Source organism: Carcharhinus amblyrhynchos, chromosome 2 (assembly GCF_965287045.1).
Source record: "Carcharhinus amblyrhynchos chromosome 2, sCarAmb.v2.hapA, whole genome shotgun sequence".
In the NCBI taxonomy this organism is placed as follows: domain Eukaryota; kingdom Metazoa; phylum Chordata; class Chondrichthyes; order Carcharhiniformes; family Carcharhinidae; genus Carcharhinus; species Carcharhinus amblyrhynchos.
In genome coordinates this window covers 67,311,245-67,338,779 of record NC_137325.1, presented here as the reverse complement: position 1 = coordinate 67,338,779, position 27,535 = coordinate 67,311,245, and the positions used below count along the sequence as shown (strand labels likewise).

The window sequence follows — 27,535 nt, the reverse complement described above, 5'->3', positions numbered from 1 at the left end:
ATCTTCCAAGTAATCGGTTTGACATGCAAATTGATACATATTCATTGACTGCCAATCCGCAAGCATTTTTTCAAGCCAGGGTCCTGTTAATCGTTGCCATTTTAATTCATGTGCTAAGAGGGCACTCCCTAACACATGGTCACAGGGTGAAAAGCTCTTCAAGGAGAGCAGCTACAAATTAAAGTAGACACATTTGGCATAGAATAAAGTTTAAAATGTTTCTCAGTGCCAGTGGAAAGACAGATAATCAGAGGTTAAAGAGGTGTGAATAGTCTCAAGCCACTGGCATTGTCTGCACCTGTGAAGACTTCATTACTCTAAAGATTCACATTCCAACCGTTATCTTGCAATTGTGTCTCTATCCATATATACCGTGTTTGTGAAAGCAACTCTCCAATCATCTGAGGAAGCAGCAGTCATCCGAAAGCTTGGGATTCCAAACAAACCTGTTGGATTTTAACCTGGTGTTGCAAGACTCCATACTGTGCCCGCTCCAGTCCAATCATGACTATTCAACAGGGCCATGATTGATGCTGTCTTGGCCTCAACACCACTTTCTCATATGAACCCCATATTCATAGACTCTCATGTAGTTCAAAAAACTGACTGTTCTCAAGTAGACTGACAGTGACAGTTTCCAGCAGCAGAGGATTCAGAGCCCTCAGAACCAAGAAATTCCTCCCTGTTTCCATCAGAGATGGGTGATTCCTTAGTTGGGAATTGTTGGCATAGTTTCAGCTACCTGCAAAGACAACCTTCCCCTCAATATCTATCTTGTCAAATGCCCTCAAGAGGATCACCTTATTCTTCTAAACTGCAAAGAGAATAGACCATATTTGCTTAATCTTTAAGTCAAGCCCTCCATCTCAGGAAATTAATCTAGTGAATTTTTTCTGAACTGCCTCTGATGCAGGTATATCTAAATAAGAATGAAACATCACATAGAACAAGGATAGCAGATACTTGACTAAGTGGTAAAGATCACTGGTTTGGAAGGTGCTGTTGAAGGAGCTTTGGTGGGTTGCTATAGTGCTTCTTGTTGACAGTGCATTAAGTGCTAGCAGTAGAGGAAGTGAATGTTTAAAGGTGGTGGATGGGCTGGTGATCAAGCAGGCTGTTTGCCCTGAATAGCGCTGAGTTTTTTGTCATACTCATCAAGACAAATGGAGAGTATTCCATCATATTCCTCCCTTGTATGTGGTGGGCAGTGGGCAGATTGGCGGGAATCAGAAGGCAAGCTATCCGTGCTCTTTCCTGGTAATTCCATTGGATGTCAGGGAAGATGGTTGAATTTTCTGTCACTGGAAATAATCATTCCCAGGAACTTGTGTGGAATTAATAGTACTTGCCACTTAGTAGCACAAACCCGAATGCTGTCCAGGGTTGTTGCAGACAGGCACAAATGGCGTCATCATCTAAGGAGTTGCAAGTGGAACTGAACATTACAGTTATAAGCAAACATCCCCACTTCTCGTTTTATGATAGAGGAAAGGTCATTGATGAAGCAGTTGGGCTTAGGACATTATCACGCAAAACTCGAGGTCTAGATAACTGTCCTCCCAACGACAACAATTCTGCTTTCTGCTTGGCAAAACTCCAACCAGTGGAGTGCTTTTCCTGATTCCCTTGACTTAAATTTTGCTCTGTCTCTTTGAGGTACATTCAATCAAATGCTGCCTTGATGTCAAGGCAAGTCACACCTGCTACACTTCTGGAACTCAGCTCTCCTATCTATATGTTTGGACCAAGACTAACGCGGTCTGGAGTAGATCTGGTGGAACACAAATTGAGCATCAGCGAACGGATTGCTCTGTGTAACTGCCATTTTCAGTGACACCTTACATCACTTTGCTGATGATAGAGTAGACTAATGGGGCACTAATTGGCAAGATTGGATTTGTCCTACTTTTTAATATACAATCCGCACCTGGGAAATTTTGCAATCTAGAAGCCAGTGCTATAGATATACTGAGACAGCTTTGCTAGGAGTGTAGCTAGCCTTGGAACTACAGTACTATAGCCGTTTCTTGATATCACATGGAGTCAACTGAATTGGTTGAAGACTGGTATCAGTGATGCTATTGAGCCCAGAGGACGCTGGCATCATCCTCTTGGCACTCTGGCTGAAGATGATAATTTTCAATAAAAGATTGGACACAATAAATCATGTGACTTAGGTCCACATACAGTCTCAAGTCTCCAGTGAATGCATAATTAAATATAAATATAGTTGAGATTTCCTCACAGCCATTTGTGGAATTCACACTTCCTTGTGTTTAAGGCTATGGAGTTTCCAGACTGACAGTCTCTAGTCTCCCGACTGGACAGAATGGAAGATTGAAACTCAATGCCAACTATCAATTTCCTATTATATCACAATGGCCTCCACTATAAAAACTAGACTAGCTTGGCCTCAAATATTAATAACGCAGTCATGTGAGCAAAGTTGTTTAGGAGGGCTGCATCCTTATTAACTATGAACCCTCAGACTGATCAGAACCATCAGTTGTCAGCCAGTCTGAGAACCAGATTCTGAAACTAGCTGCAAATCATCAAGCATCCAAAGTATTTATCCTGTTCCAGTTTTCAAAGTTCACTCAAGAACCAAGCTCTTAGAAATTTCAAAAAGTCTGAAGCTGCTGTGAATCCTTTTGGCAGAACTGTCAGCTCAACTTTAAGTTATCAAATTCATTCATGAAATCATAGACCTGCCATTGGGGAGACAAGAAATCATAAATCAGATACTGAATTTACTGTAATCTTTAAAAAAAATGCACAGTCTTTATCTGTATCCAATTGTCATGTGTGTACGACTGAACGTGACTTGCGTTATTTCAGAGTAAATGTGCAAGAATAAATAACCTTTATTTAAACTCATAAAAACCTACTGCTGAGTTGTTTCATTAGAATAAACATTCAATGGGTAAGAAAAGTCACACTTCTTCCCACCCGAAACATACTAGTTACAGGCAGTAAAAAATCGCATACATTTGGTCTGTGACAGAATGCGATGAAATGCAGGCACAATTGCATGGATGAACACAAATGTCATTTTCTACTTTGAAATCCCACAAACTGTAAAGAGATTTAATGACCAAATAATATGATTTTTGGTGAATTTGCTACAGAAAGAAAGAAGACATTTGGAAAACCCACATCATAGAATCTCCAGTGTAACCTGAACCAATAAACACAGAGAAGGATCTGAGTTTATCTTGCATCAAAAGAACAACAGCACTGGTAATGCAGTATGCCGCTGCCACTATCACACTGTATTGAAACGACAACCACATCAAGACTACTCACCAGAACAACTTCATATAGAAACTTTCTTTTGATCCTGCTGTCAGCAGTATGGCAGTCTTCCTTCAGCTTCTCCAACGTACACGCAACTCGTTCCGATTCACTCTCAACAGGTCTCCTGCAAATTTCATCCAGCGAGAGGTCAGTGTATCCAAGCACTTCTGCAAAGGCCTTCCAACTGGAAATATTCTCAGTGATGAGTGCACGGATGGATGAATACATATAAGTCAATCTCTTAAGAGGAATCATGATTTGATTGAGCAATATCTTTGTTGTGACCTTTACATCTGAGAAGTCCATGACTTGCTCTCTAGAAATGATCTTCACATTTTTGCAGTGCACAAGACCTATCTTTCCTCGTAAGAAACCAACATACCATTCTTTGACCCTTGTTTGACCAGTGGCTTTAATCTTGTCCATCCCAAGAAGTGCAATAGTGTCACCTTTGAAATATTCCAATAAGTATTCAACCTTTGGTTGTCTCAGCACAGGTTTCAGCGCCACTCCATATTTAAAAATATTTACTGGCTTCTCTTGAAATATGGGATATTTAACTTGTGATGTTTCACCCAAAGGGGCAGCTGTTAGTGGTTCTTTCTCTCTCTGGAAATGTCTTTTCACATTTGATTTAGGTGTTGGATTGGGTGTCTGGATGCTGAATTTTGTTAGTACATCCTGATTGGTTCCTATGACTTGAACCTCGAGTTGAAATGAATTAATTTCTCCAGATTTAGACAAGGAAAATTGCTGTCGAACTGTTTTACCTATTTTCAGTAAAGACTTTTGAATTTTTTCATTTTGGTCAGCTCCTTGTACTTTGTACTTTGAATCACTGGGAAAAATTAAAATTTCAATATCTCGTGGTTTATCTAACTGAAACTGATGCTTTCCCCAGAGTTGAAGTACAACGGGTGGCAAATTTTTATTGCTTTTATTAACATCTGTAAGCTTTTGTGGAACTTGATTGTGGCCAAAGATTACGCACACTACAGTAAAAACTGGATGAATATGTTTGGGCCCATAAACGCCAATGGTAATCATTTTGTTAAGGTAATCCCAAACTGTCAATGCAGGAGGCTGAACGGTTTTAGCTTGAACTGCTGCCACAATATACATACAAGGATGTAGATTTTCCAGCTTTACTTGCATAACATCTTTATATACATAAATGTTGTTCACCTTCTCAAAAGGGCCCTCCTTGCTATCACTGTAGAAGCACATGGTTTCAGTCATAACTTGGCTCATAGGATCCGATTTCACATCAGCTGTCACCTTCATTTCCAAAGAAATACAACTTTTGGTATTGAAATTGCTCAGCTTTAGCTCCAGTAATGGACCAATAGTTGTACAAAAATCATTGTTCAGTGCCTGAGGTGGGTCAAGCAAGGACTTCATTGCCACTTCCTGGATATCTCCTGGTAGAACATGATCTTTAGGTATATGGACACTTATATCGGATTCAGGCAACTGAAGTGACCCCCCTTTATGGTCTATCTTACAAACAATGTGAGTTTCAATAGCCTGTGTCTGCCCCCAGCCAGGATTTTGGTTTATCATGTCCAAATCAAGACAGGATCTAGTTAGCTGCCTATGAGTCAGCCATGCCATTTTGTAGGCTTCTCTGTCATTTTGAAATGATTCCAAATTTGGCACCACAAATTGGCTCACTGGGCGATTATTCTGAGGGACTTCTTCTTTGCTCGAAAAATCCAAAATATCCGAATCACTTTTCCACCTTCCATGTTGCTTGGCAAAAGGTTTTCCAATATAGATTAGGTGATCAATAGCCAATTCATCAGTTGAAGAGCCCACAGACTCTGTAGCTCTTTGATTTTCAAACAACAGCGAGTCCTCCATTATCCCCGACATTGGGCATGATAGCTTATTGTCACTCGTTTTGGTAATGTCATCTAAAAATGGGTTTGATCCTGATAAACCATTCCAAAATGGGTTTGTGTTCTGAGAAACTGCTTGGCTAGGAAGATCAAATACTAATTCATTCCAGTCTTTGAGTAAATCTGTGTCTTGCCCATATGAAACTTCTCGACAGCTGCTGTTATCTATTAGGGGATAAAAGAAATAAACTGTGGGTTACAAAATTTTGGAAGAACAAATCTAAAAACACAAAAGACTCACAAGCAAGCAATCAAAATATGGAAAAACACCAAGCAATCAGTCCAAAGACGTGTGGGTTGAGTGGATTGGCCATGCTGAATTGCTCCTTAGTAAGAGAGGGACGAGCGAGGCTAAATGCATGGGGTTCTGGGGATAGGATCTGGGTGACCTCCTTCTGCATCATAGGATACTATATTAGGATTTTATGTCTATAATGATCATTGTATATTTTGATTTTTGTACGCAGAAATAAAAACTGCACAGTGCCCGGCTGCCAATGCAGGCATTTCATAAAGAATGATCTGTGCGCCATAACAGATAAGCATGAGGCCTGATCAAAGTTGAACCTTGAGCCTCATTTAAATTAAACCTGTACACTACCATGAAGCTTGCAAATGAAGCAGACACAAATTTTTGGGCTGCTGTGATGCTGGCATCTACGCTCAAATAGATTATGGGGCCCGGGTAGCACGGGAAGGCGATGATTCGGGGTTGAAAGCCATCAGATGTAGGCCATCCCATTGTTAATCTGGACTGTTTTGTGGCTCAAAATCAAAACACTAATTTTACTGCTAAATATTTAGTCAATTGAAAATGAATCTGTCAGTAATAAACAAGAACTGGAGCAAACATTTATTTTGTAGTATAAGAATTTTCAGTACCTTTGAAAAATACGCTATTTGTTGATGGGTTTTCATCCAGATCAATCAGTGTTCCTTCTGACTTGCTGCGGGCATGATGAGAAGAATGTGTCCTAACAGCCATTTTGTTCTAGTTCTGTCAAAAATAGAGACACATCATAAACATTATGCTTTGATTACTGGAGTTGATAATGAATACCAAATGCCCTGAAATCACTTGCAAATATATATTTATTATAGAGAGCAAATTTGATTTATGTTATGGTAATGTGTTTGCCATTTGTTACATTCCAAACAAACAGCCAGACTCCAACCAGTACTTGCGCACTGGTTTCAAAAATTATCAGTTTGAAATCACTTAAATCTTTCACGCTTCAAATCATCCCAGTGCTCACTATTGATGTGTGGCTCAAGGTGACATTGAAAAATATGTGCATGGTTGATCGTGCAACCAGGAAGTGTCCCAACAAAAGCGCATAGATTTGCATCCAGGTCAGATATTTTATTCTCAGGTAATGGGTTGAGGTCCACCCCCACCTATTTGTGCAACGGGACTGCAAATGGTGGTGGGCTGTTTGAATTAATGAGTGTGCAGTTATGGGGGAGCTGATCACTTCCCACTCCTACAACTTGGACACAAAACTCTAATTTGGCGCATGGAAGTGCTTAACACTTCCAATGACCAAAAGTACACAGATTATGTGTGAATTCTTAAGAAAATGTTCAAGATTATTTTTATTACTTTAAACTTTATATATGTGCATCCTCATTATTTAGGATTCCAAAATACAGTTTGTGCTTCAGATTCAAATCATTCCCTTATAAACATCTCAAGATTATTTGGGTTAAGTATTGGGTAATTCACGCAGATGGTGAACCTCTGATTTGTAAGCAAGATGCAAAAGGCTGAATTTTAACACACTCAGTGAGGAAAGCTGGCAATGCATCAGGAACATAGATTGAGCAACAGATTTCCCAGTGGGCTTTCTCATAGAGCTATGACATTAGCATCTGGGTTTCTTGGAAAATTAGAGCAGGCAAACATGATGGCAATCCACACCATACTGCTGAAGCTGTACCAGTTAAAAAGAACACTGAGGGAGGGTCAGAATGGATCTGTTATACAACTGTAAAGAGAATAACTCAATGTTTGGATTTTTTATGAAGGGAGGCTGTCTCACAGTTCCCTGATGCACCCCTGAAATCATACTGTGGACTGCTAGAGCAAGCAGAGCATGTTGATCTCAGCAGACGGGAAAAATGAACCTGCCTCAAAGACCAAGACGGCATTGCTGGAAATGGCCGAGGTGGTGAGCTGGATTATGGTCCCTTCCTTCTGAATACAGTGTTGTCAGGGATTAAATTACATCCTCTGGAAAGGCAAGTTACATTGTATTACAACATTCTATTGCTCAATGATCTTTCTAGCCCACTCCTGCACAATATTTCTCAGCCAAATACACCTTGCAGGTCTACCCATTTCTATCATCTCAGGAACACTGCCATCCTTACCTGGTCTGCCCTAGATGTGACTGCAATCGTCAGCATCATGGTGGACTCTTAACTGTGCTCTGAAATGGCCACAAACCCACTCAGTTTAGGGGCAATAAATACACACCCAGCCATTCATCGCGTGAATGAATAAAACATAGACGTTGAGCTTTGGGGGCTATTGCTGGAGGGGGCTACTCTGAAGTAGCAGCAACAGAGAGAGGTTCAAGTTTTAACGGCATTTTCAGAGGCATTGTGCACAAATGGAGAAATATCTTTACCACAATGCCTCAGGTCTTAGCACTGATGCCCACCTCTATCAAAAGAAGCATCAGATGCAGCAGGCAACTGCATTATTATCACCAATAGTCTGCCAATACACATTGAAGGGAAGAAAGCCTCATCTTGGCTCTTTAACAAAGTGCTCTCCAGGTCTTGGTTAGCAAGGAAGTGTGCTTGGCCACCAGTAGAAAGATAGAGAAAGGGGACACTGAAGTGCAGACTCTGCTCAGAATGACCCACTCCTCCTCTGTCCTCCTCCAGTCAGGGAACTCACATGCTGATTTCTGACTCACTGAGTGACTGTGCCCTCAGAAGGCAGGATAGTCTTTGGCGGGGTTCACCCAGCCACAAGCAGCTGATCAGAGAACCAACAGCCTTCCTCTGCTGAAACCATAGGGATTGTACCACATAGGAGTAATAAGAGGAGAAAGGCTTTGTGGTTTCACAAGGATAATCAATGTGTTTAGCTAGCACTTTGAACTTTCAATGTTTATGAACTGTCTTCTCTTAGGCAGCCCTTTGGAATCAACAATGATTTCACGTTGAGTTCTCAGGTGACTGAGGCACCCAATGTATGACCTATAGTCTCTGTCACAAGTGGGGCAGGTGGTGGTTGGAGGAATGAGTGGCTAGGGTACCTGAGTTGTCATGTGCTCCCTTCACAGTTAACATGAAGCTTCAGCTGGGTCTCAGCCACAAAACTCAACTTCTTCCTGGATACATTCCCTCCACTTCTGAGCAGCTGACTTGGCAAAAACAAGAGGGCCAAATTTCAGTGGAAGGTTTTTGGGCAGAAGTTCCATGTCAGCTGTTCCTCAATTTGTAGATGATGTCTGCTCAGAATCACAAGATTCAGCCACCTGTCCTCATCTGACAGGACAGGCTGATTCATGACCACACACCTTTGGGGACACAGGGCAAGATATCCCATGAGGTAGTGGGATTCAGAGAGTAGGGCAGGATATCCATGAGGTAGTGGGATCCAGAGGGCAGGAGTGGCTCTGCCTCGCCATTAGGACATTGGGACTCAAAGAATGGTGCAGCTTGATGGACAACTTGTCACTATGTTGAATGATGGGTAGCAAGTTCCTCCTATTCATTAACGTCAATGCTGCTGTATTTCAAGGGCAGCTTTAGAGTGTCTTTGAAGCATTTTCTCTGTCCTCCCCTGGAATTTAGCTGGCGTTTAGCACTGCTGAAGCCACGGGGGAAGTTGAGCAAACAGGATATCCGACATTGAAAGCAATTCAATAAGTGATTAACTATACACTGTACATCTCAGATGTTTGCTGTACGATAACTGTGTTTAACAAATCCAAATCTATTAATTATTTGTCGCAATAGGCAGGGGTGTACAATTTGTGACTTCAGAGACTGACAATCAGGATAACTCAGCCTGAATTTGCACTGGTTATTTCTGACAAAAGATCATCTACCTGAAATGTTAACTGTTTTACTCACCACACTTTCTGCCTGGTCTACTCCTTCAGCATTTTGAGTTTTGTTTCAGGTTTTTGCACCTGCAGCATTTTGCTTTGGCATTTGCTATTTATTAGCTTGTCTTGTTTGAACTTAGTGGGCCTGCTTGTTTGGTAAGGGCTGTTCTTATATATGACGCCTCATTGACAAATAAATCTGAAATCAGAACACCAGGTTACCACGAAGAGGATAGATTGATACTTCATATATGCTCACTGTTGAAAGAAATGTTCTCTTTCACAAGATGTGGATGATGCTGATGAGGCCAGCATTTGTTGTCCATCTCTAACTGCCCTCAAATAGGTGGTGGTGAACCACCTTCTAAAATCGCCACTGCCCATGTGATACAGTTACACCCACAGTAATGTTAGGAAGTGTGTTCTGGGATTTTGACTTGGTGATAGCACATGAATGGCAGCAATATAGTTATAAGTCAGTTTGGAGGGGAACTTGCAGGTTGTGGTGTTCTCTTGTACCTGCTGCCCTTGTCCTTCTTGGTGGGAGGAGTTACCTGCTAGACTCTAAGGAATAAAATGATGCAACGCACAAAAATAAATATATCAAAACCCCCAAACACAATACAGATCTACAGGGGTTTTATAATGCTCTGCTCAGATTGCACTTGGTACTGCAGTTGCTCAGGTCACTACAAGATATACAAGCACTGCAGAAGGTACAGTGAAGAGGATCAAAACTGATCCTCACTGAAAAGGGTGAGTATTAAAAAAGCTCTATAGAACAGAAAAGCAGCAGTTAAGAGAGGATGTAATTGCGATATGTATAAGTATTAATTGTATGGCGAAATTTCAAATTAAATCAGGACACTAAGACCCAAGGATATAAAAATAAATTAGAGCAAAGTAAATTTAAAAGCATACATTAGGAAGAACATTTTCATCATGTTTTCACGAGATTTTGCTGGGTGTTGTAGGAAGGGCAAAGCCTCGAAGCTAGCTTCTGTAATGGAATAGTTAAGAGGGCTGACCTTGAAACTGCAAAGTAGAATGATGTGAACTTTGTGACATTTTTTAAAATAACTGAAATGAGGATATCAATGCTAAATTAGTTCTATTACAAGCGTAGAAGTGCATACACAGAGATCTCACACATAAAACAAGGAGACAAAGTCCTTTCATTCACTCCATTTCACCCCAGTCTATTTGCTGCCTCTACCATTGTCTTTCGATGAATCGCTGTGATGTGCTGCCCTTCATTTCATGTAGCCTGTATGTTTCTGACTCTCACATTCCCCTCTTTAAAAATGACTCCAGATTAATCACTGCAAAAACAACGGAGCAATTTTTAGCCTGTACTAGATATTAGCGAGGCCAACGACGACGTGCAGAGTGTAACGAGAATTGGGAAATGCGATTCTTGCCAGCGAGATCACACTCCTGATTTTCTAGCCCCCTCACTTTTGCCAGTGCTGTAACAAGAATCCCTCCATGGAGGCTCAGGAAGCACATTTAAATACATCAACATATCACAAGCAAGCCCCCGCTTCCAACCCCCCCCAACCACCACCCCCCACCCCTCACTAAATATTCAGCAGGCACTAGCGCAATGTCATGCCACCATGATTTACAACAGCTGTATAAAAACTTTGCCTGAAAGTCCCAAGGCCACTGATTATGGCAACCAGGCTGTCAGGGATTACTATCCAGATGGCTGGCTATTTAAGAACATAAGAAATAAGAACATAAGAAATAGGAGCAGGAGTAGGCCATCTAGCCCTTCGAGCCTGCCCCACCATTCAATAAGATCATGGCTGATCTGTTGTGGCTCAGTTCCACTTTCCCGCCCTCTCCCCATAACCCTTAATCCCCTCTCTTATCAAGAACCCATCAACCCGCTTCTTAAAAATATTTAGCGAGGCAGCCTCCACCACTTCAACGGGCAGAGAATTCCAGAGATTCACCACCCTTTGAGTGAAGAAGTTCCTCCTCAACTCCGTTCTAAACCGCCTCCCCTTTATCTTGAGGCTGTGCCCCCTAGTCCTACTGTCTTTTTTGAGCAGGGAGAGTCTATCCACCTCTATCCTATCCATCCCATTCATCATCTTATACGTCTCAATGAGATCTCCCCTCATTCTTCTAAACTCTAACGAGTACAAGCCCAGTTTATTCAGCCTCTCCTCATAGCTCAATCCCCTCAACTCCGGTATCAGCCTAGTAAACCTCCTCTGCACTCCCTCCAGGGCCAAAATATCCTTGCGCAGGTGCGGCGCCCAAAACTGCACACAGTACTCCAGCTGCGGCCTCACCAATGCCCTATACAGCTGCAGCAAGACCTCCCTACTTTTATATTCAATCCCCCTCGCTATGAAGGCCAGCATCCCATTCGCCTTCCTGACCACCTGCTGCACCTGCAAGCTGGGTTTTTGTGACTCATGCACAAGGACCCCGAGGTCCCTCTGCACCGTCGCCTGCTGCAGTTTTTCGCCACGTAAGTAATAGTCCTTCCTACCATTCTTCCTACCAAAGTGGACCACCTCACACTTGCCAACATTAAATTCCATTTGCCATTTCCTGGCCCATTCGCCCAGCCTATCTAGATCCTTCTGCAGACTCTCCACACCCTCCGCACAATTTGCCTTTCCCCCAATCTAAGTTGGAAAGTTGGGTTATTCTGAGGCCCGTGGGGGAATGAGGGTGCCATCTCAGGATACATTTGACTATCAACTGCAGTTTTTACATGCATCAGATCTATGTGTCTAAAATAACACAAAAGGAAGCCTGTTGCCTAATTAATTCCCTGACAAGCAATTATGCAAACTTAGTCAGCACTGAGTGTGAAATTGATTGGTGCCAAATAGTTAAACCCAAGCCTAGCTCCCAAGCATTGAATAGCAAGCCTAATAGTTATGACTCTCTTACAGGGAAGTAAAACAGATGTGAGGCCCAACGCAAGGCATCATAGTGAAGCCAATCATCAGTCACTCCATTCAGAAAATGATAGGTGGCAGGAGCTCATTCTCCCAAGATTAGAATGCAGATCCACTGAATGCACTGAACTGCCCTCACTCCTCATCCTCAGGAAAAGCCCACTTAGACTCGAAAGGATTGGAACGCTTCATTCAGGTAGAGTCAAAAGGGACATCTGTGGGAAATTGGCTATGGACAGGGGAGGGAGTGAGGATCATTGGAAACATGCTCACATAAGGGAACGTTCATGGGTGGATGCCCCAGATTCTGAGAATGCTGTGGGTTAGAGAATTGTCAGGACTCACCTCAATGTTCTCTTCCATTCATTTTTGGTTCAGGAGAATCATGGAGTCAGTCAAGTGGACAATTCTTTTGACTGCTATTCAGCAGCAAAAGCGATATCAACATGCCACTGCACGTGGCCAGGGCTGGTATCCAGCAGAGGAGGGGGGAGGTAGGACCTGCCGATTTTCCAGGAGCAGGCCCTACCTTATATTAAGTTGATCTTTCTCTACAGCCTAGCTATGACTGTAACACTACATTCTGCACTCTCACCTTTTCTTCCCTATGTATGATATGCTTTGTCAGTATAGCATGCAAAAAGCGATTCTTTTCACTGTATACTAATACATCTGACAATAATAAATCAAGTCAACTTGGATTGGAACCAGGCAAGCCAGGATATCAGGGCCATGGATTCACCCACATTGCAGGCATGCACCAGGTGCCAGTGTCATGCAACCATATGGCTCTGTGGTCTCCATGGTGACATGGGGTGCCATTTATGAACTTGAAAGGATACTACTCTCTCAACATCTAGATTGTCTGCGACCACGATCATGCAGGCATGTCCCCTACAGCATGGAGCTCATGCTCTCAGACATGGAGGTTTGGGGTGGGTGATGTGGTGGTAGTGGTGCTCAGCAAGGGTAGCTCTGATATTTAAGGATGACATCAGGATGGCAGTGACAGGTGATATAAGTTCTATGAAAAAAAAGGTTGAATCTAGTTGGGTGGAAATTAGAAATGGTAAGAAGAGTCACCGATTGGCGTAGTCTATAGTATAATAATGACATCATGTTGAAGAAAGAAATAAACAAAGAAATAACTGATGCATGCAAAAATGGTACAGCAATTATCATGGGGGATTTTAATCTACATATTAATTGGTCAAACCAAGTCAGTCAAGCCTTGAGGAGCTGTTCACAGAATGTATCCGCGAAAGCTTCCTTGAACAGTATGTCATGGAACCTATGAGGGAGCAAGCTATCCTAGATTTGGTCCTGTGTAATGAGATAGGAATAATTAATGATCTTGCAGTTAGCGATCCTCTCAGAAGAAGCGATCATAGTATGGTTGAATTTAAAATACAGATGGAGCATGGGAAGGTAAAATCCAATACCAGTGCCTTGTGCTTAAACAAAGGAGACTACAAAGGGATGAGAGGGGTGTTGGCCAAGGGGTAGACTGGAAGCAAAATCTTTATGGTGGGACAATTGAGGAACAGTGATCTTTCACTAAAGTATATATCAGTGATAAGGAAGAACTGTAGAAAAAGATAATTAGCCATGGATATCTAAGGAAATAAAGGAGGGTATTAAATTGAAAGAAAATTCATACGAAGTGGCAAAGATTAGTGAGAACCTAGAGGATTGGGAAATCTTTAAAGGTCAACAAAAAGCCATGAAAAAAGCTATAAAGAAAAGTAAGATGGATAACGAAAGTAAACTAGCTCAGAATATAAAAACAGATAGCAAAAGTTTCTACAAATATATAAAATGAAAAAAAGTGGCTAAAATAAACATTGGTCCTTCAGAGGATGAGAAGGGGAATGTAATAACTGGAAATGAGAAAATGGCTGAGGCATGGAACAGGTATTTTGTGTTGGTCTTCACAGTGGAAGACACAAGTAACATGCCAAAGATTGATAACAGGAAGGCTATGGCAGGTGTGGACCTCGAAACGATCACGAAAGAGGTAATGTTGGGCAATTTAATGGAGCTAAAAGTAGACAAGTCTCCTGGTCCTGATGGAATGCACCCCAGGGTACTAAAAGAGGTGGCAGGAGAAATAGCAAATGCACTAGCGATAATTTACCAAACTTCGTTGGACTCTGGGGTGGTTCCTCAGATTGGAAAACAGCAAATCTGTCACCATTGTTTAAAAAAGGAAGTAGACAAAAGGTGGGTAGCTGCAGGCCGGTTAGCTTCTGTAGTAGGGAAAATGCTTGAATCTATCAAGGAAGAAACAGCGAGACATTTGGATATAAATTGTCCCATTGGTAGGACGTAGCATGAATTCACGAGGGGAAGGTCATGTTTGACTAATTTGGTGGAATTCTTTGAGAACATTGCATGTACAGTAGACAATGGGGAACCTGTGGATGTGGTGTATCTGGATTTCCAGAAGACATCTGACAAGGTGCCGCACCAAAGACTGCTACATAAGATAAGGTGCACGGTGTTACGGTAATGTGTTAGCATGGATAGAGGGTCAGTTAACTAACAGAAAGCAGAGTGGGGATAAATGGTTGGCGATCAGTGACGAGCAGTGTACCTCAGAGATCAATGTTGGGACCACAATTGTTTATGATTTACATAGATGATTTGGAGTTGGGGACCAAGTGTAGTGTCAAAATTCACAGATGACACTAAGATGAGTGGCAGAGCAAAATGTGCAGAGGATGCTGAAAGTCTGCAAAGAGATATAGGTAGTCTAAGTGAATGGGCAAGGGTCTGGCAGATGGGGTACAATGTTGGTATACGTAAGGTCATCAATTATGGTAGGAATAACAGCAAAATGGACTATTATTTAAATGGTAAAAATTGCAGCATGCTGCTGCACAGAAGAACTCGGGTGTCCTTGTGCAAGAATCACAAGGAGTTGGTTTGCAGGTGCAGCAGGTAATTAAGAAGACAAATGGAATTTTGTCCTTCGTTGCTAGAGGGATAGAGTTTAAAAACAGCGAGTTATGTTGCAGTTGTATAAAGTGATGGTAAGGCCACACCTGAATCTCCTTACTTGAGAAAGGATATACTGGCACTGGAGGGGATGCAGAGGAGATTCACTAGGTTGATTCTGGAGTTCAGAGGGTTGGTTTATGAGGAGAGACTGAGTAGACTGGGGCAATATTCATTGGAATTCAGAAGAATGGAGGGGAGATTTTATAGAAATATATAAGATTATGAATGGAATAAACAAGATAGAAGCAGGGAAGTTGTTTCCACTGGTGGGTGAAACTAGACCTAAGGGGCATGGCCTCAAAATAAGGGGAAGCAGATTTAGGACTGAGTTGAGGAGGAACTTCTTCACACAAAGGGTTGTGAATCTGTGGAATTCCCTGCCCAGTGAAGCAGGTGAGACTACCTCATTGAATGTTAGTAAGGATAGATAAATTTTTGAACAGTAAAGGAATTAAGGGTTATGGTGAGTGGGTGGGTACGTGGAGCTGAGTCCACAAAAAGATCAGCCATGATATTATTGAATGGTGGCGCAGGCTCAAGGAGCCAGATGGCCAACTCCTGCTCCTAGTTTTTACGTTCTTGGTACTTCAATCCGAGCCCACCCTGACAATGATATATCATGGGACCTGCTCCTTTACTGACATGACAGAGAAAGCTGCCCTTGGCTGGATGGCTTCTTTGCCTTTTCTGCTGCCCGCTGCACCACTCTGCCATAAAATGGGGAAATCCCACCTATTGTAACTATGGAAAGTGAATTGCCACCAAGCTTGCATTTTAGTGAACAATAACATTACAACTGCAAGGAAGAAATGCTTTTCAACATTCTACATGATGTTTTACTGTTTTAGGAGTAAGTTGGAAGTTAAAAACTGCACAAAAACAATCAGTTGGAATTGGCAGTGTTTTTAGCTCTCATGAAAGGTTTACAAAAAAAAACCTCTTCATCATACCCAAACCTTACAAACTCACTTGTGGAACCAAGGTTGGGGCCAGAAGATGATGAACAGAAACTTTAAGTTTTGTAATATACAATTCAGCAAAATGCTCTAAAAGATTAACATCAAAACCACACACCTGATTGTGCGACAGAAATATGAAAGGAGCAAGGAGTTCCAACCTCATGCAGAGCTCCCAATAGCTGTAAATATGACCAACCATTTCAAGTAACTACAGTCTTGAGCAGTTTTACTTTAGGAGGATAGACAAGCCCCAAAACCCTCATCCAGACATCCATCACACAGTAATACACACAACTTCAGCCATTTCATCATTACCCATTCCTGCAGAAATTGCACAGTCTTGTCAATAAATGCCCCACAACATGTTGTGCAGTCATCTGAAAAATCCACTGAAAGACATACAAAGAAAAAAAGTTCCATTGTTGGGAGACGTCAAAGATAACAAAAGGGAGCATTGTGAGAGCAGCATGGACAGACAACCAAAATATTGATCATCGCTCAGAAAACAATGGATAATGTATCCCGAACACTGTTCAAACTATGCCAACACCATGCACTCAGGGCAGTTGATAGATACTTGATCCTACATCACAAACTTTGATTGATTACTATTGTACAGAGTACTCATTAAACAGTTCACTGATGTACAGAATTTTAAGTGGATATGCATTACAAATGAAACCCAACGTTGTTTGGGCGGTTTTAGAATTTCAAGTCACATTTACTACTAAACCTTTGCAAAGGCCACATAACGGCAACATGACTGTAGAAGCTAAACTTTACAGTGATTCATTAATGGACTTCAAAGTACTCCTGATCTTCGCTACGTTTAACTGGTTTCAATCTATTCATAAATGGAAAATTAGGCTCATCAATAACAATTATCATCAGTGCGTACATTTCTGCAGAGCATCTGTTAACAATGAACACTTTCCTTCCATCAATAATCTTAAGCTAAATGCCCCCACCGGTTATAATTTCCCCATCTTTTCTATCAGCATAATTCTCATCACTGAGTCACATCTTTGATAACTTCCCCTTCAAGAAACTTAGTTCCAGACTTGCCCAAGCTTTTAAACTTGGGCCTAACCACCGACATCAACCCCAGCTCAAGTCTCTCTAAAGAATGTACTTACTCCCTACTTCCCTCTTATCTTCTGCATTCTTGATTTCTGTTTCAACTCATCTTTTTCACTCTCCTGGTACATCTACCTCCGAACAAACTATTCTACTCTCAGTGACACTCACTCATTGCAGCTCGTCTTTTCATGCAGTTTCTATATTCCAGTGGTATATAGAGTAGATGAAGACCACCTCACCAACCATAATCCCCTGAACTTCTTCCAATGCCACTTCCTTCATTCTAAATCATGGGGAGGTGTTGTGAGGGATGGGGGGGCTACTCCCTCTCCTCCAGCTTAAACATCAGGTTTGCCCAGTAAAATCCTTGCTTTCTCCAATCCTGATGGCCCCATCTTTGCACCAAGGGGTACCTTATGGTGCCTGGCACACAATAATGTGATGGACCACGTGAAGTGCTACGTGGCCAACATCATTCACTATACCATGGTCAACACAAAGTAACAAAGCTGACCCCCGCCCCGATCTATTCTTAACTACCAACCATATGCTAGCTTCATTTCTCCTGATCCCCCCCCCCCACTTAACAGAGGGCGGGTTAGGCCATTTGTTCAACTATACCTAAGGTTTCCTGCCAGGACAAGTAATGAAACATCAGCACACATGATCAAAAGCTTGGTGTAACAGACATGCTTCAGAAAGTATCTTAAAGCAGAAAGATTAGAGGGGGAATTTCAGAACGTAGGACATAACGGTTAAAGGCACGGCCATTAAAATTGGGCATGCTGAAGAGGCTAGAATTAGAGATGCACGGATATCTGAAGGTTGTTGGGATGAGGGAGATTACAGAGAAAGGGAGGAATTTGAAAACAAGGATGAGAACTTTAAAATCTAGGTGTTGCTTAATCAGGAGCCAAAGTTGGTCTGTTAGCACAGGGGTGATGGATGAAGGGGTTTGATGCAAATTAGGACATGAATAGAGCTTGAGATGACCTCAAGTTTATGAAGAGTAGAATATGAGAGTCAAAAGTCTATTGGAATTGTCAGGTCTGCAGATAACAAAGATATGGATGAGGGTTTCAGCAGCAGCAAATTTGAAGTGGAGCAGTTTCACCCAAAGCTGCAGTCGTGAAAATAGCCCGAGTGATGGAGTGAACGTGTTGTAAATTTATCTCAGGGTCCAATACGACACCAAAGTTACAAACTATCTGGTTTAGCTGCAGACAGTTGCCAGGAAGAGGGATGAAGTTGGTGTCAAGGGAGCACTGTTTGTAATGGGGACCAAGGTAATGGTCTCAGTCTTCCCAATATTTAATTGGAGGAGATATTTTGCTCATCCAGCACTGGAACAAGCAGTCAGACATCTTAGAGATAGTGGAGCAATCAGAAAGAGATGAAGATGGATAAAAAGCTGGATGTTGTCAGCGTAGATGGAAAAAGGGACAATGTTTTCAAATGATGTCACTGAGGAGCAAGGACATGAGAACTAGGAGGGGTCCAAGAATCAATCCCTGTGCAGCAGAGGGAGTACACAAACCAGAGGACGTGATTCTCTGGCTAGATTAGATAGACAAGAACAGAACCAGTTCAAAGCACTCTCTCACAGCTGGACAACAGTGGGGAGGTGCTTGAGAAGGATGGTGTGGTCAACTGTTTCAAAAATCACAGACTGGTTGAAATGAACAGGGAGGAAAGTTTCTCTCTCTCAGTCACATAGGATCTCATTTATGACCTTCAGCAGGATTTTTTCAAACATCAGTATCCCCGCCATCCAATGACTCATGGGGAATTCATCTCTGCAATAGCAGCTGCCCCACAGCCATTTAACACTCTGCGTGGAGCATTAACTGGCCAGGAGTGAGACTTCAGCCCCACCTAAGGAAGTCTCAGAGCTGCTGGCCAAATTGTCCAACAGTTCTGTAGTCCTAGGAACACCAGCTTCAAGCATTGGCCACCCTTGGGACTACAGGCAGACAGGCCACAATGAGAAGTGGAAGTAGGCGAGGCAGTTAGACGGGTGCCTTCCCAGCAGGGACCCCTCTCTATTTTGACACTAGCTTGCCTACTAAAAACTGCCAGGCCACACACCAAGTGTGCGTCTCCCCCTGCCACAGGTAAAATAGCTTTGGGTTGGGATGAGGCACTTAAGTAGCCATTAATTCACTCCTTAAAGACCTAAATAGTCCCAAGGGTAGGCAGGCCACTCACTGCCTTCACTGCATTCCCCCACCCTGTAAAATGGGACACAACTCAGAACGTGTGGATGACAGTAGGCAGACCACACCATTTACTTTATGAGCACCCATCACGGCCTTCAAGCCCACCCCATTTCAGAGGCAACCTATTGGGACCTGACTTCAAGGATTCAAGATTGGAGTTTTGGGAATGATGGGCATGAATTGGGAAGAGACAATATCACATGACCTTGGATAGGGATGCTGGATTAGGGACTGATATCCATTATTAAAACCAAATCAATATCCCAGTAAATGGAGATGGACATTGTAGCCTGCCTCTGGACCCGTCTCCATCCTGCCCCTGCCATATGATGCGTGGATGCTTTATAAAAGGAGACTTTTAAAGGTCTGTGGGTCAGCAAGTTTCCAGGCTTGACCTTCCTGTCTCCTCCACGAAAAGTCAGCCCTGTTGTGATGAAGTCCTTAAGCCTGACTCTCAATGCTTCTTTAAAAGCCTCTCCAACATCTTTGTTCTCAATCGTACGTTTGATTGGGAGAATAAATGTTGCATTCTCCATTACCTTACTTTTGTGAAATATTCTCATACACATCCATCAGCATCAGATTTTTCTCCTTCTCTCAGGTTTCTTTTTCCAGACTCAGCCAGTACAACCATTGTTTCAAACTCCCTCCATCTCATGATGCTTGCTGCACTCAACAACCTTTGTACTCCTCACTGACCACTTCTACTCAATTGGTTTCACCTTGGCCCAGGTTGCCCAATTTGTTTTCCCCTTGCTCTGTAATGCTCTGAGCTCCACGTGAAAAGCATATTAAAATCAGCAACTTCAAAACAAAGCACAAGTTGCCTGACAGGATGATGTTTGCCATGGATTAGACAATAGTTTAACATTTAAACAAAACATAACGTGCGGCAGTACAATTGAGTAGCTGCAAAATTAGAAATTCACCCATTAGAAAAAATTAGTAGTTTATAGGCCAAACAGGGTCTGAAATATGGAAATACATTTGGACTGAGACCCTCTCGTCCACTGTTGCACAAAGCTGCTCCTCTGTAGTCAGCTAAAAACAGATCTCTGCCCTTTGTAACACTCCTCCTCAGCTTACTTGGCTGTTTTCCTGTCAGCCAGCTGCACAACAACAAAGAAATGTTTTTCTTCACTAAGCTTTTCTGCTCGTGATGCTGTGCCTCTCACTCTGGGACTGAGAACTAAAAAGTGCAGTTGAACAGGGTCAAGTACAGAATCAATCCTCATGGTTCACACAGGTTGGCTGGCACTAGTTACATCCATGGCAGAAGAAAAAAAGTGCAAGTGAATCATAGGCTCAAACATTCAACAAAACCTACTGCTGTCAATTAACATTGCACAACTTACACAAAGATTTGTTTCCCCCCGAATACGTGTACAAAATCAGGAATTGCCTGCATTCTATATAACCTAAGAGATTAAGCAACACAATCACTTAAATAGTGAGTCTCACAAAGTTGTGATTTGCATTCCTGAAAAATCGCAATTTTAAATGAAGCATAGGTCCCTGTAAGAATCAACGTTGAAGCCAAAGTTCGATTGCTTTGGACATTTCTCAACCAGGAAAAGCAATGTTTAAGTTGAAATAGAGTACCATACATGTGTCGCATGTGTATTCCTACCTGAAATAACTTACAAAAGAAAATACACCATAAATCATAAAAATACATCAACATTAGTTTGTTTAAAAAGATACAGCACTCACCCGAGTACACAGTACTTTTAAACTGACCAGATTCCATCGAGTGGCAAAAGTTGTACGTAGTAACCAAAGTCCCAGAATTACCTGTACCAAGCAACTTCTGCCACCAGATGGAGCCCAGGACTTCAGTGTGAGTTCAGAACAAGAATAGGGAGTGGAAGCCGAAAGTGATCCGAGAGCCAGTGAAGAACAAATCCTCAAGGACATGGGTAGGAGCGGAGGCCAGGAGTTGGCAAGGCAGGGAACATGGGAAAGTGGGACTGAGAGACAAGCGTGCACTGTGGCACAGTGGTTAATGCCAGGAATCCAGCTCAATGCCGGTCTCGGGTTACTGTGTGGAGTTTGCACATTCTCCCCGTGTCTGCGTGTGTTTCCTCCGGGTGCTCCAGTTTCTTCCCACAGTCCAAAGACGTGCACGTTGGACATGCTAAACGGCCTCTTAGTGTTAGGGAAACTAGCAGCGTAAATACATGGAGTTAAGGGGTTAGGCCTTGTTTGGGATTGTCGTCGGTGCAGGCTCAATGGGCCAAATGGCCTCCTTCTGCATTGTATGGATTCTATGAAGTGCTATGAGAAAAGTTATGTGAGCCACAGAACAGGAAATCTGTGGCTTTTCTTTTATTCAGTGATGGGACCCGCATTGCCTGCTGGCCAGCATTTATTGCCCATCCCTGTCTGCTGTCCTTGTCTGGTTCAGCCTACTTGTGACTTCAGACTCACGGTAATGTGACTGATCCTAACTGCGCTCTGAAATGTCACTTTTAATCAAACCGCTATGAAGTTCAGAAGGGATGAAACTAAATGGACTATCCAGCATTGCTCTAGACTTAGGAATCAACAGCACCACCCCCAGCCCTGTTTACCCTGCAAAGTCCTCTTTAACTAACATCGGGGGCTTGTGCCAAAATTGGGGAATCTGTCACACAGATTATTCAAGCCTTACACAGAGACCAGTGAACCTTACAGAATCATACCTTCCCGATAGTGTCCAACAGTCTATCACCACCATTTCTAGTTATGTCCTATCCCACCAACAGGACAGATCCACCAGATGTGGTGGTATACATTCAGAACAGATTCCCTGGAACTTCAACATCGACTCTGGATCCCATGAAGTCTCATGGCTTCATTGGCAAGGAAACCTTCTGCTAGTTACCAACCACCATTCACATTCACCCTCCCTTCAGCTGATCAATCAGTACTCCTCCATGTTGGGCACTACCTGGAGGAAACACTGAGGGTGGCTAGGGTGCAGAATGTGCTCTGGATAAGGGAATTCAATGACCATCACCAAGTGTGGCTTAACAGCACCATTATCGACTAAGTCCTAAAGGACACAGCTGCAAGACTGGGTGGTGCGAAAACCAAGAAGAAAGAAACCTGTTCGATCTCATCCTCATAACCTGCTGGTGCAGATGCAATTGTCCATGACAGTATTGGTAGGAGTGACTATGACACAGTCCTTGTGGAAACAAAGTCCTGTCTTCACATTGAAGGCCCCCTCCGTCATGTTGTGTCACACTACCACTGTGCTAAGTGGGATACACTTTGATCATATCTAGCGATTCAAAACTGGGCATCGTTGAAGTGCTGTGGGCCATTACCAGCAGAATTATAAACAGCCACAACCTGTCACTTCATGGCCCAACACCTCCTCTCCCTCCAGCACCAGCATCCTCCTCCCATATCCTGGCATCAATGTTATCAACCAATGCGCAATGAAAAATGTAGATAGGTATGTCAGGAGCGGCATCAGACACCATTAAAGCCTTGGTCCAAATATGGACAAAAAGCTGAAATCAAGAAGTGAGATGAGAGTGACTGCCTTTAACATCAAGGCGGCATTTGACTGAGTGTGGCATCAAGGAGCCCTGGCAAAGATGAAGTCAATGAGAATCAAGGGTAAACTCTCCATTGGTCAGACTCATACATAGCAAAATGGCTGTGGTTATTGGAGGTCAATCATCTCGGACCCAGGACATAGTTGCAGGAGTTCATTACGAGAGTGTCCCAGACCCAACCATCTTCGGCTGTTTCACTAATGACTATCCCTCCATTAGCTCAGAAGTGGGGACATTCACAGATGATTGTACAATGTTCAACACCTTTCGCAACTCCTCAGATACAGAAGCAGTCTGGGCTCATTTTCCAGGAGTGGAGAAAGCCAGATCTGCAAGGGACACACTGTACAGAGGCGAGGATAAATAGAGAACCAGGGTTGGAAACCTTCACTTTTCTTCTTGGGAGCGGAGACTGCGAGGGATACATTGCAGGTGTGGGCTGGTTTGAAAAGTAATCTGGGGCGGTCACAGGAAAACGGCAATTTCATTGACTGGTCAGTAACTGCTAATTTAAATTAAATATTCTAAGTTGCTTTAAGATTACAGGTAATCAGGGAACTATTTAAAAATACCAAATTAAAAACTAATTAATTAAAATAGGGAAGGGGGGGTTCAGGCAATATGTTGTACCTCACGATGTAGGAGTTGGTGGATCCCACTGTGGCTCCTCATGAACACACCTGTAGTTAGTTTTGGATCTCAAGGAACTATGGCTCAGAGTGATGACCTGGAATCTGAGCTCCAGACAGTGCAAAACATCAGGAGGGGGAGGGGCAGCAGTACCTAGGTGCCGTGTTTCAGGAGGCAGTTCCCCCTTAGATTAACTAACTTTAATTTGGCCAGTGGTCAGGGACAGGACAGTGCAACTGTGAGTGAGGATGTAGAGGGATACAGGAGGTAGAAATGCAGAAGACTCAGCTTGTTCATGTCCAACGGGTTTGAGATTCTTGCTCCATGTGTGGACGAGAACAGGGATAGTCGGGCAGATAAATAAACTGACCACAGTATCTTAGCACAGGAAGCCATTCAAGTGGGGGAAAAGGACAGGAATGTAGTTGTAATTGGGGATAATATAGTTAGGGGCACAGACACTGTCCTCTCTGACCAAGATCGAAGATCCCTTAAGTTGTGTTGCCTTGGTGCCAGTGTTTGGGATATCGCATCTAGGCTGCAAAGGAACTTGGGAACAAGAGAGTAAAGATCCATTTATCATTGTCCACCAGCTAACCAACGACATGGTAGAACATGGATAGAGGATCTACTGAAGGAATGTGAGCTGCTAGAGGCTAAATTAAAAAAAAGAACCAAAAAGGTCATTATCTCCAAATTACTACCTGAGCCACGAGCTAATTGGCACAGGGTCAATAAGATTAAAGAGGTAAATAAGTGGCTCAGAGGTCAGTATGGAAGAAGTGGGTTTGAATTCATGGGATATTGGCATGGAAAATTAGGAGAAGCTAGGAGTTCAGATTAGTGGTGAGGCTGATTTACCAGAAAATAAAAGGGACAGAATGTGTGAATGTCATTTTGCAATGAGCATACAAGAATGGGGAAATTTGATAATAGAAGAGAATTTAAAGGCTTTGTGTCTGGATGTACAAAGCACTTGGGACAAAACTAACGAGTTAACAGTACAACTGTAAATAAGGATAAAACAATTGGTCAAAAATAATCTAAATTGGATGTGTAGAAAGAGTTCAATGAGAAATATTCAATGTCTTGCTGCAAAGCTAAATGTACCATGAGTAATATAGCTCCCATTTCTTTTGTTCCAATGGAATCTACCACAATGACGCATTAACCATGTCTGTTGCAGACAATTACAAGAATTCAAAAAATGTTGGGTCCAAAATAATGGATAACTAAATCAATAAAGAGGTGTTCTAAGCTTATTGTTTATCTTTCAGCTTTATTTCCCAGACTAGACAGTGTGGGACATGCAAAGCATTCCATTTTATTTAAATCATTGAACTATCTGGCTTTAAACTCTCACAGAGTTAAATCCCAGTAAAATGGAGAATTTGCCTAGAGGACATTTTCATTGTAAATTAGGATACCCAACTGCTATTTTTTCCAAACGAGTCACACACTAAGAGAAATGTCATTCAATTAAAGTATACTTCGTAGAAAGGGTGGTCACTCTTATAAAGGCCATTGCTATGATAGATTTTAGTCATGAAGTTGCATTCGAGACAATTTAGCATTTTTTTAAGAGTGAGACATTCAAAATAAACAAACCATAGGCAGAAATGCAAATTGGGCTCTACAGATTGATCTTACCAATAACATTCAGGAAGTACTGCAGGGTGATGGCCAGATTTAGCATTGTCTTGAAATTTTTGGATGACATTAAAATATATTTGGCATTTATGAAAAATAATTCAGGGCTCTTGAATGCACATCCCTAGAGGGAACTCTCTACTAAGGTCCAGTGACTTACAACTTACCTTTAATGTGGCACGGTTCAGTTCCATTTCAACTACAGTAATCCGAATTCATAGAACCAAAATTGATAGCCAGTCTTTAGCACATTCAACTATTGGAAAGGATGCAGGTGTGACTGCTTCAAGCAATATGAAGTTTACAAATCATGTGGCTCAGGAAGTACAGTAGATAGAAGATGTTGTGCGAGTGCTGAATGCATCCTTTTTGAGTTGGAATGTCAGCGTTGATCTTAAATTCTACAAACACTTGGTATACCCACATTTTAAAAAAAATTCCTTCCTGAGATGTGGGCCTCGCTGGTTAGGCCATTTATTTCCATCCCTAATTGCCCCTGAACTGAGTCATTTGTGAGGCCAGAGCAGAGGACATTTGAGAGTCCACCTCCTTGCTGTAGGTCTGGAGTCACATATAGGCCAGACCAGGTAAGGACGGCAGATGTCCTTTCTTAAAAGGACACTTGTGTACCAGATGGGTTTTATTTTAACAACAATCGACAATGGTTTCATGATCATCATTGGACTTTAACTCCTGATATTTATCAAATTTAAATTTCTCCACCTGACATGCTGGGATTCGAACCGAGGTCCCCAGGTCTCTGTCATGGCCTACATCTGGAGAACGCACCCACAGTCTGGAATCCACATTTTCGGAGAGAAAGACAGCATATAGAGAGAGTGTGCAAAGACATGTTACCAGAAAAGTGGGAGGCATGAGGGGAGTGTAATGAGGAATGTTTAAGAATTCTTGAATTACAATGTTTAGAGAAGGCTGATTTTTGTTTTAATTGAAATTTATGAATTGATAAATGGCCTTATTACCTCTAAGCCTGAAAAGTTCTTTACACGCAATTACAGTATTTTGCATGGTCATCAGTATAAACAACAGAAATTTGGTGCATGGCTCTATGTTCGCAATTGTTTTTTCACATTGAATTGTTGAAACTTGGAATGCTTTGCCTGATTCAGTCGTCGATGCTGAAAATGTAGTGCCTTTTAGTATATCCTGTCTGATGTTGCTGTTCTTGTTTTTACTATTGTATCTATGTGCTTGGCATTGTATGGTAATAAACAGGATAAACCTGTGACATGTATATGATTCTCTGAAATGAAGGCCAAATGGAGAACCCATGCACGGTTTAGAAAAGTGGAAAAAGAAAATAAGTTGAAAGAATAGTCTGCCCCAAGGACACTACCACAGCTTCCTGAACGCTGCCATTAGCGAATCTTGAAGATCACCAAGATGCCAACCTAACTTTCTCTCTATCCCGATAATGCATGCTAAAACTTTCCAGACTCAGACCAGAAATTTACAGGAGCAGAACTCAACCTTGCATCCATATTTGCTCCAGGACAATGACCTGTTAATACTGCAATACCAGTTAAGAGGTTCAAACATTGCTAGGCACAGGACACAGATTTGGCTTAAGAACGCACATTGCCAATACTTTATGGACCCAAACCAAATACCGAAGAATAAAGTGATTTATTTTCTATAAACTCTATGACATCTGCATTTTATTTACAAGCACATATTTTATGCCATATACTTGTTCTAAAAATGGTTAATCTTAAAAATATTTTTGCGAAATGGGATGGTTGTTCTGTCAATAACATTAATCCTACTGTCTGAAGATTAGAGTCAATGGAGGTTCATTTCATAATTCTTTAATAAACAGACAAATAAAATGATGCCAAGACATGCAGCAGCAGGAAGGAACAAAGAAAAAATATCCCTAAAGGGTCAAGTGACATAAATATATAAAAGAACATGAAAGAGACTGCAGCTCAGGCGAATGAGCCCATCATCTGGGAAGTTCAGTAGGTGAAAGTTGTGGCATTGACACAAAGTGCTGGGGAGGGGGTGGCGGGGATGGGAAATCAGTGGGATAAGAAGTCAAACTGTCTTCCAAACCAGTGTTTTAAACACAACATCTGATGCAACGGAGGCTACAAATACTTTGTGCATGCATCATGTGCACATGTGGCTTGCTGAAAAATAACACTCAGGATCCTGTTTTGGTTTACAAATAACCTCAGATACATTGGAGAGCTGGTGTATAATCTAACAAAATTTGACCAAGCTA

At 42.1% G+C, this 27,535-nt stretch overlaps 1 protein-coding gene across 1 annotated transcript in view; it reads right to left on the bottom strand.

Annotated features, from left to right (window-relative positions):
• The window catches only part of macc1 (MET transcriptional regulator MACC1), a 31,944-nt gene extending 10,701 nt beyond the window's left edge, over positions 1 to 21,243 (bottom strand). The window contains exons 1-3 of the mRNA XM_080207161.1: positions 21,170 to 21,243; positions 6,081 to 6,195; positions 3,307 to 5,363 (exon numbers count right to left, since the gene is read on the bottom strand). Of these exons, the coding sequence (XP_080063287.1) occupies positions 3,307 to 5,363; positions 6,081 to 6,183 (2,160 nt within the window). The 5' untranslated portion in view covers positions 6,184 to 6,195; positions 21,170 to 21,243. The remainder of the gene's footprint in view (positions 1 to 3,306; positions 5,364 to 6,080; positions 6,196 to 21,169) is intronic.
• Positions 21,244 to 27,535: the final 6,292 nt, after the last annotated feature.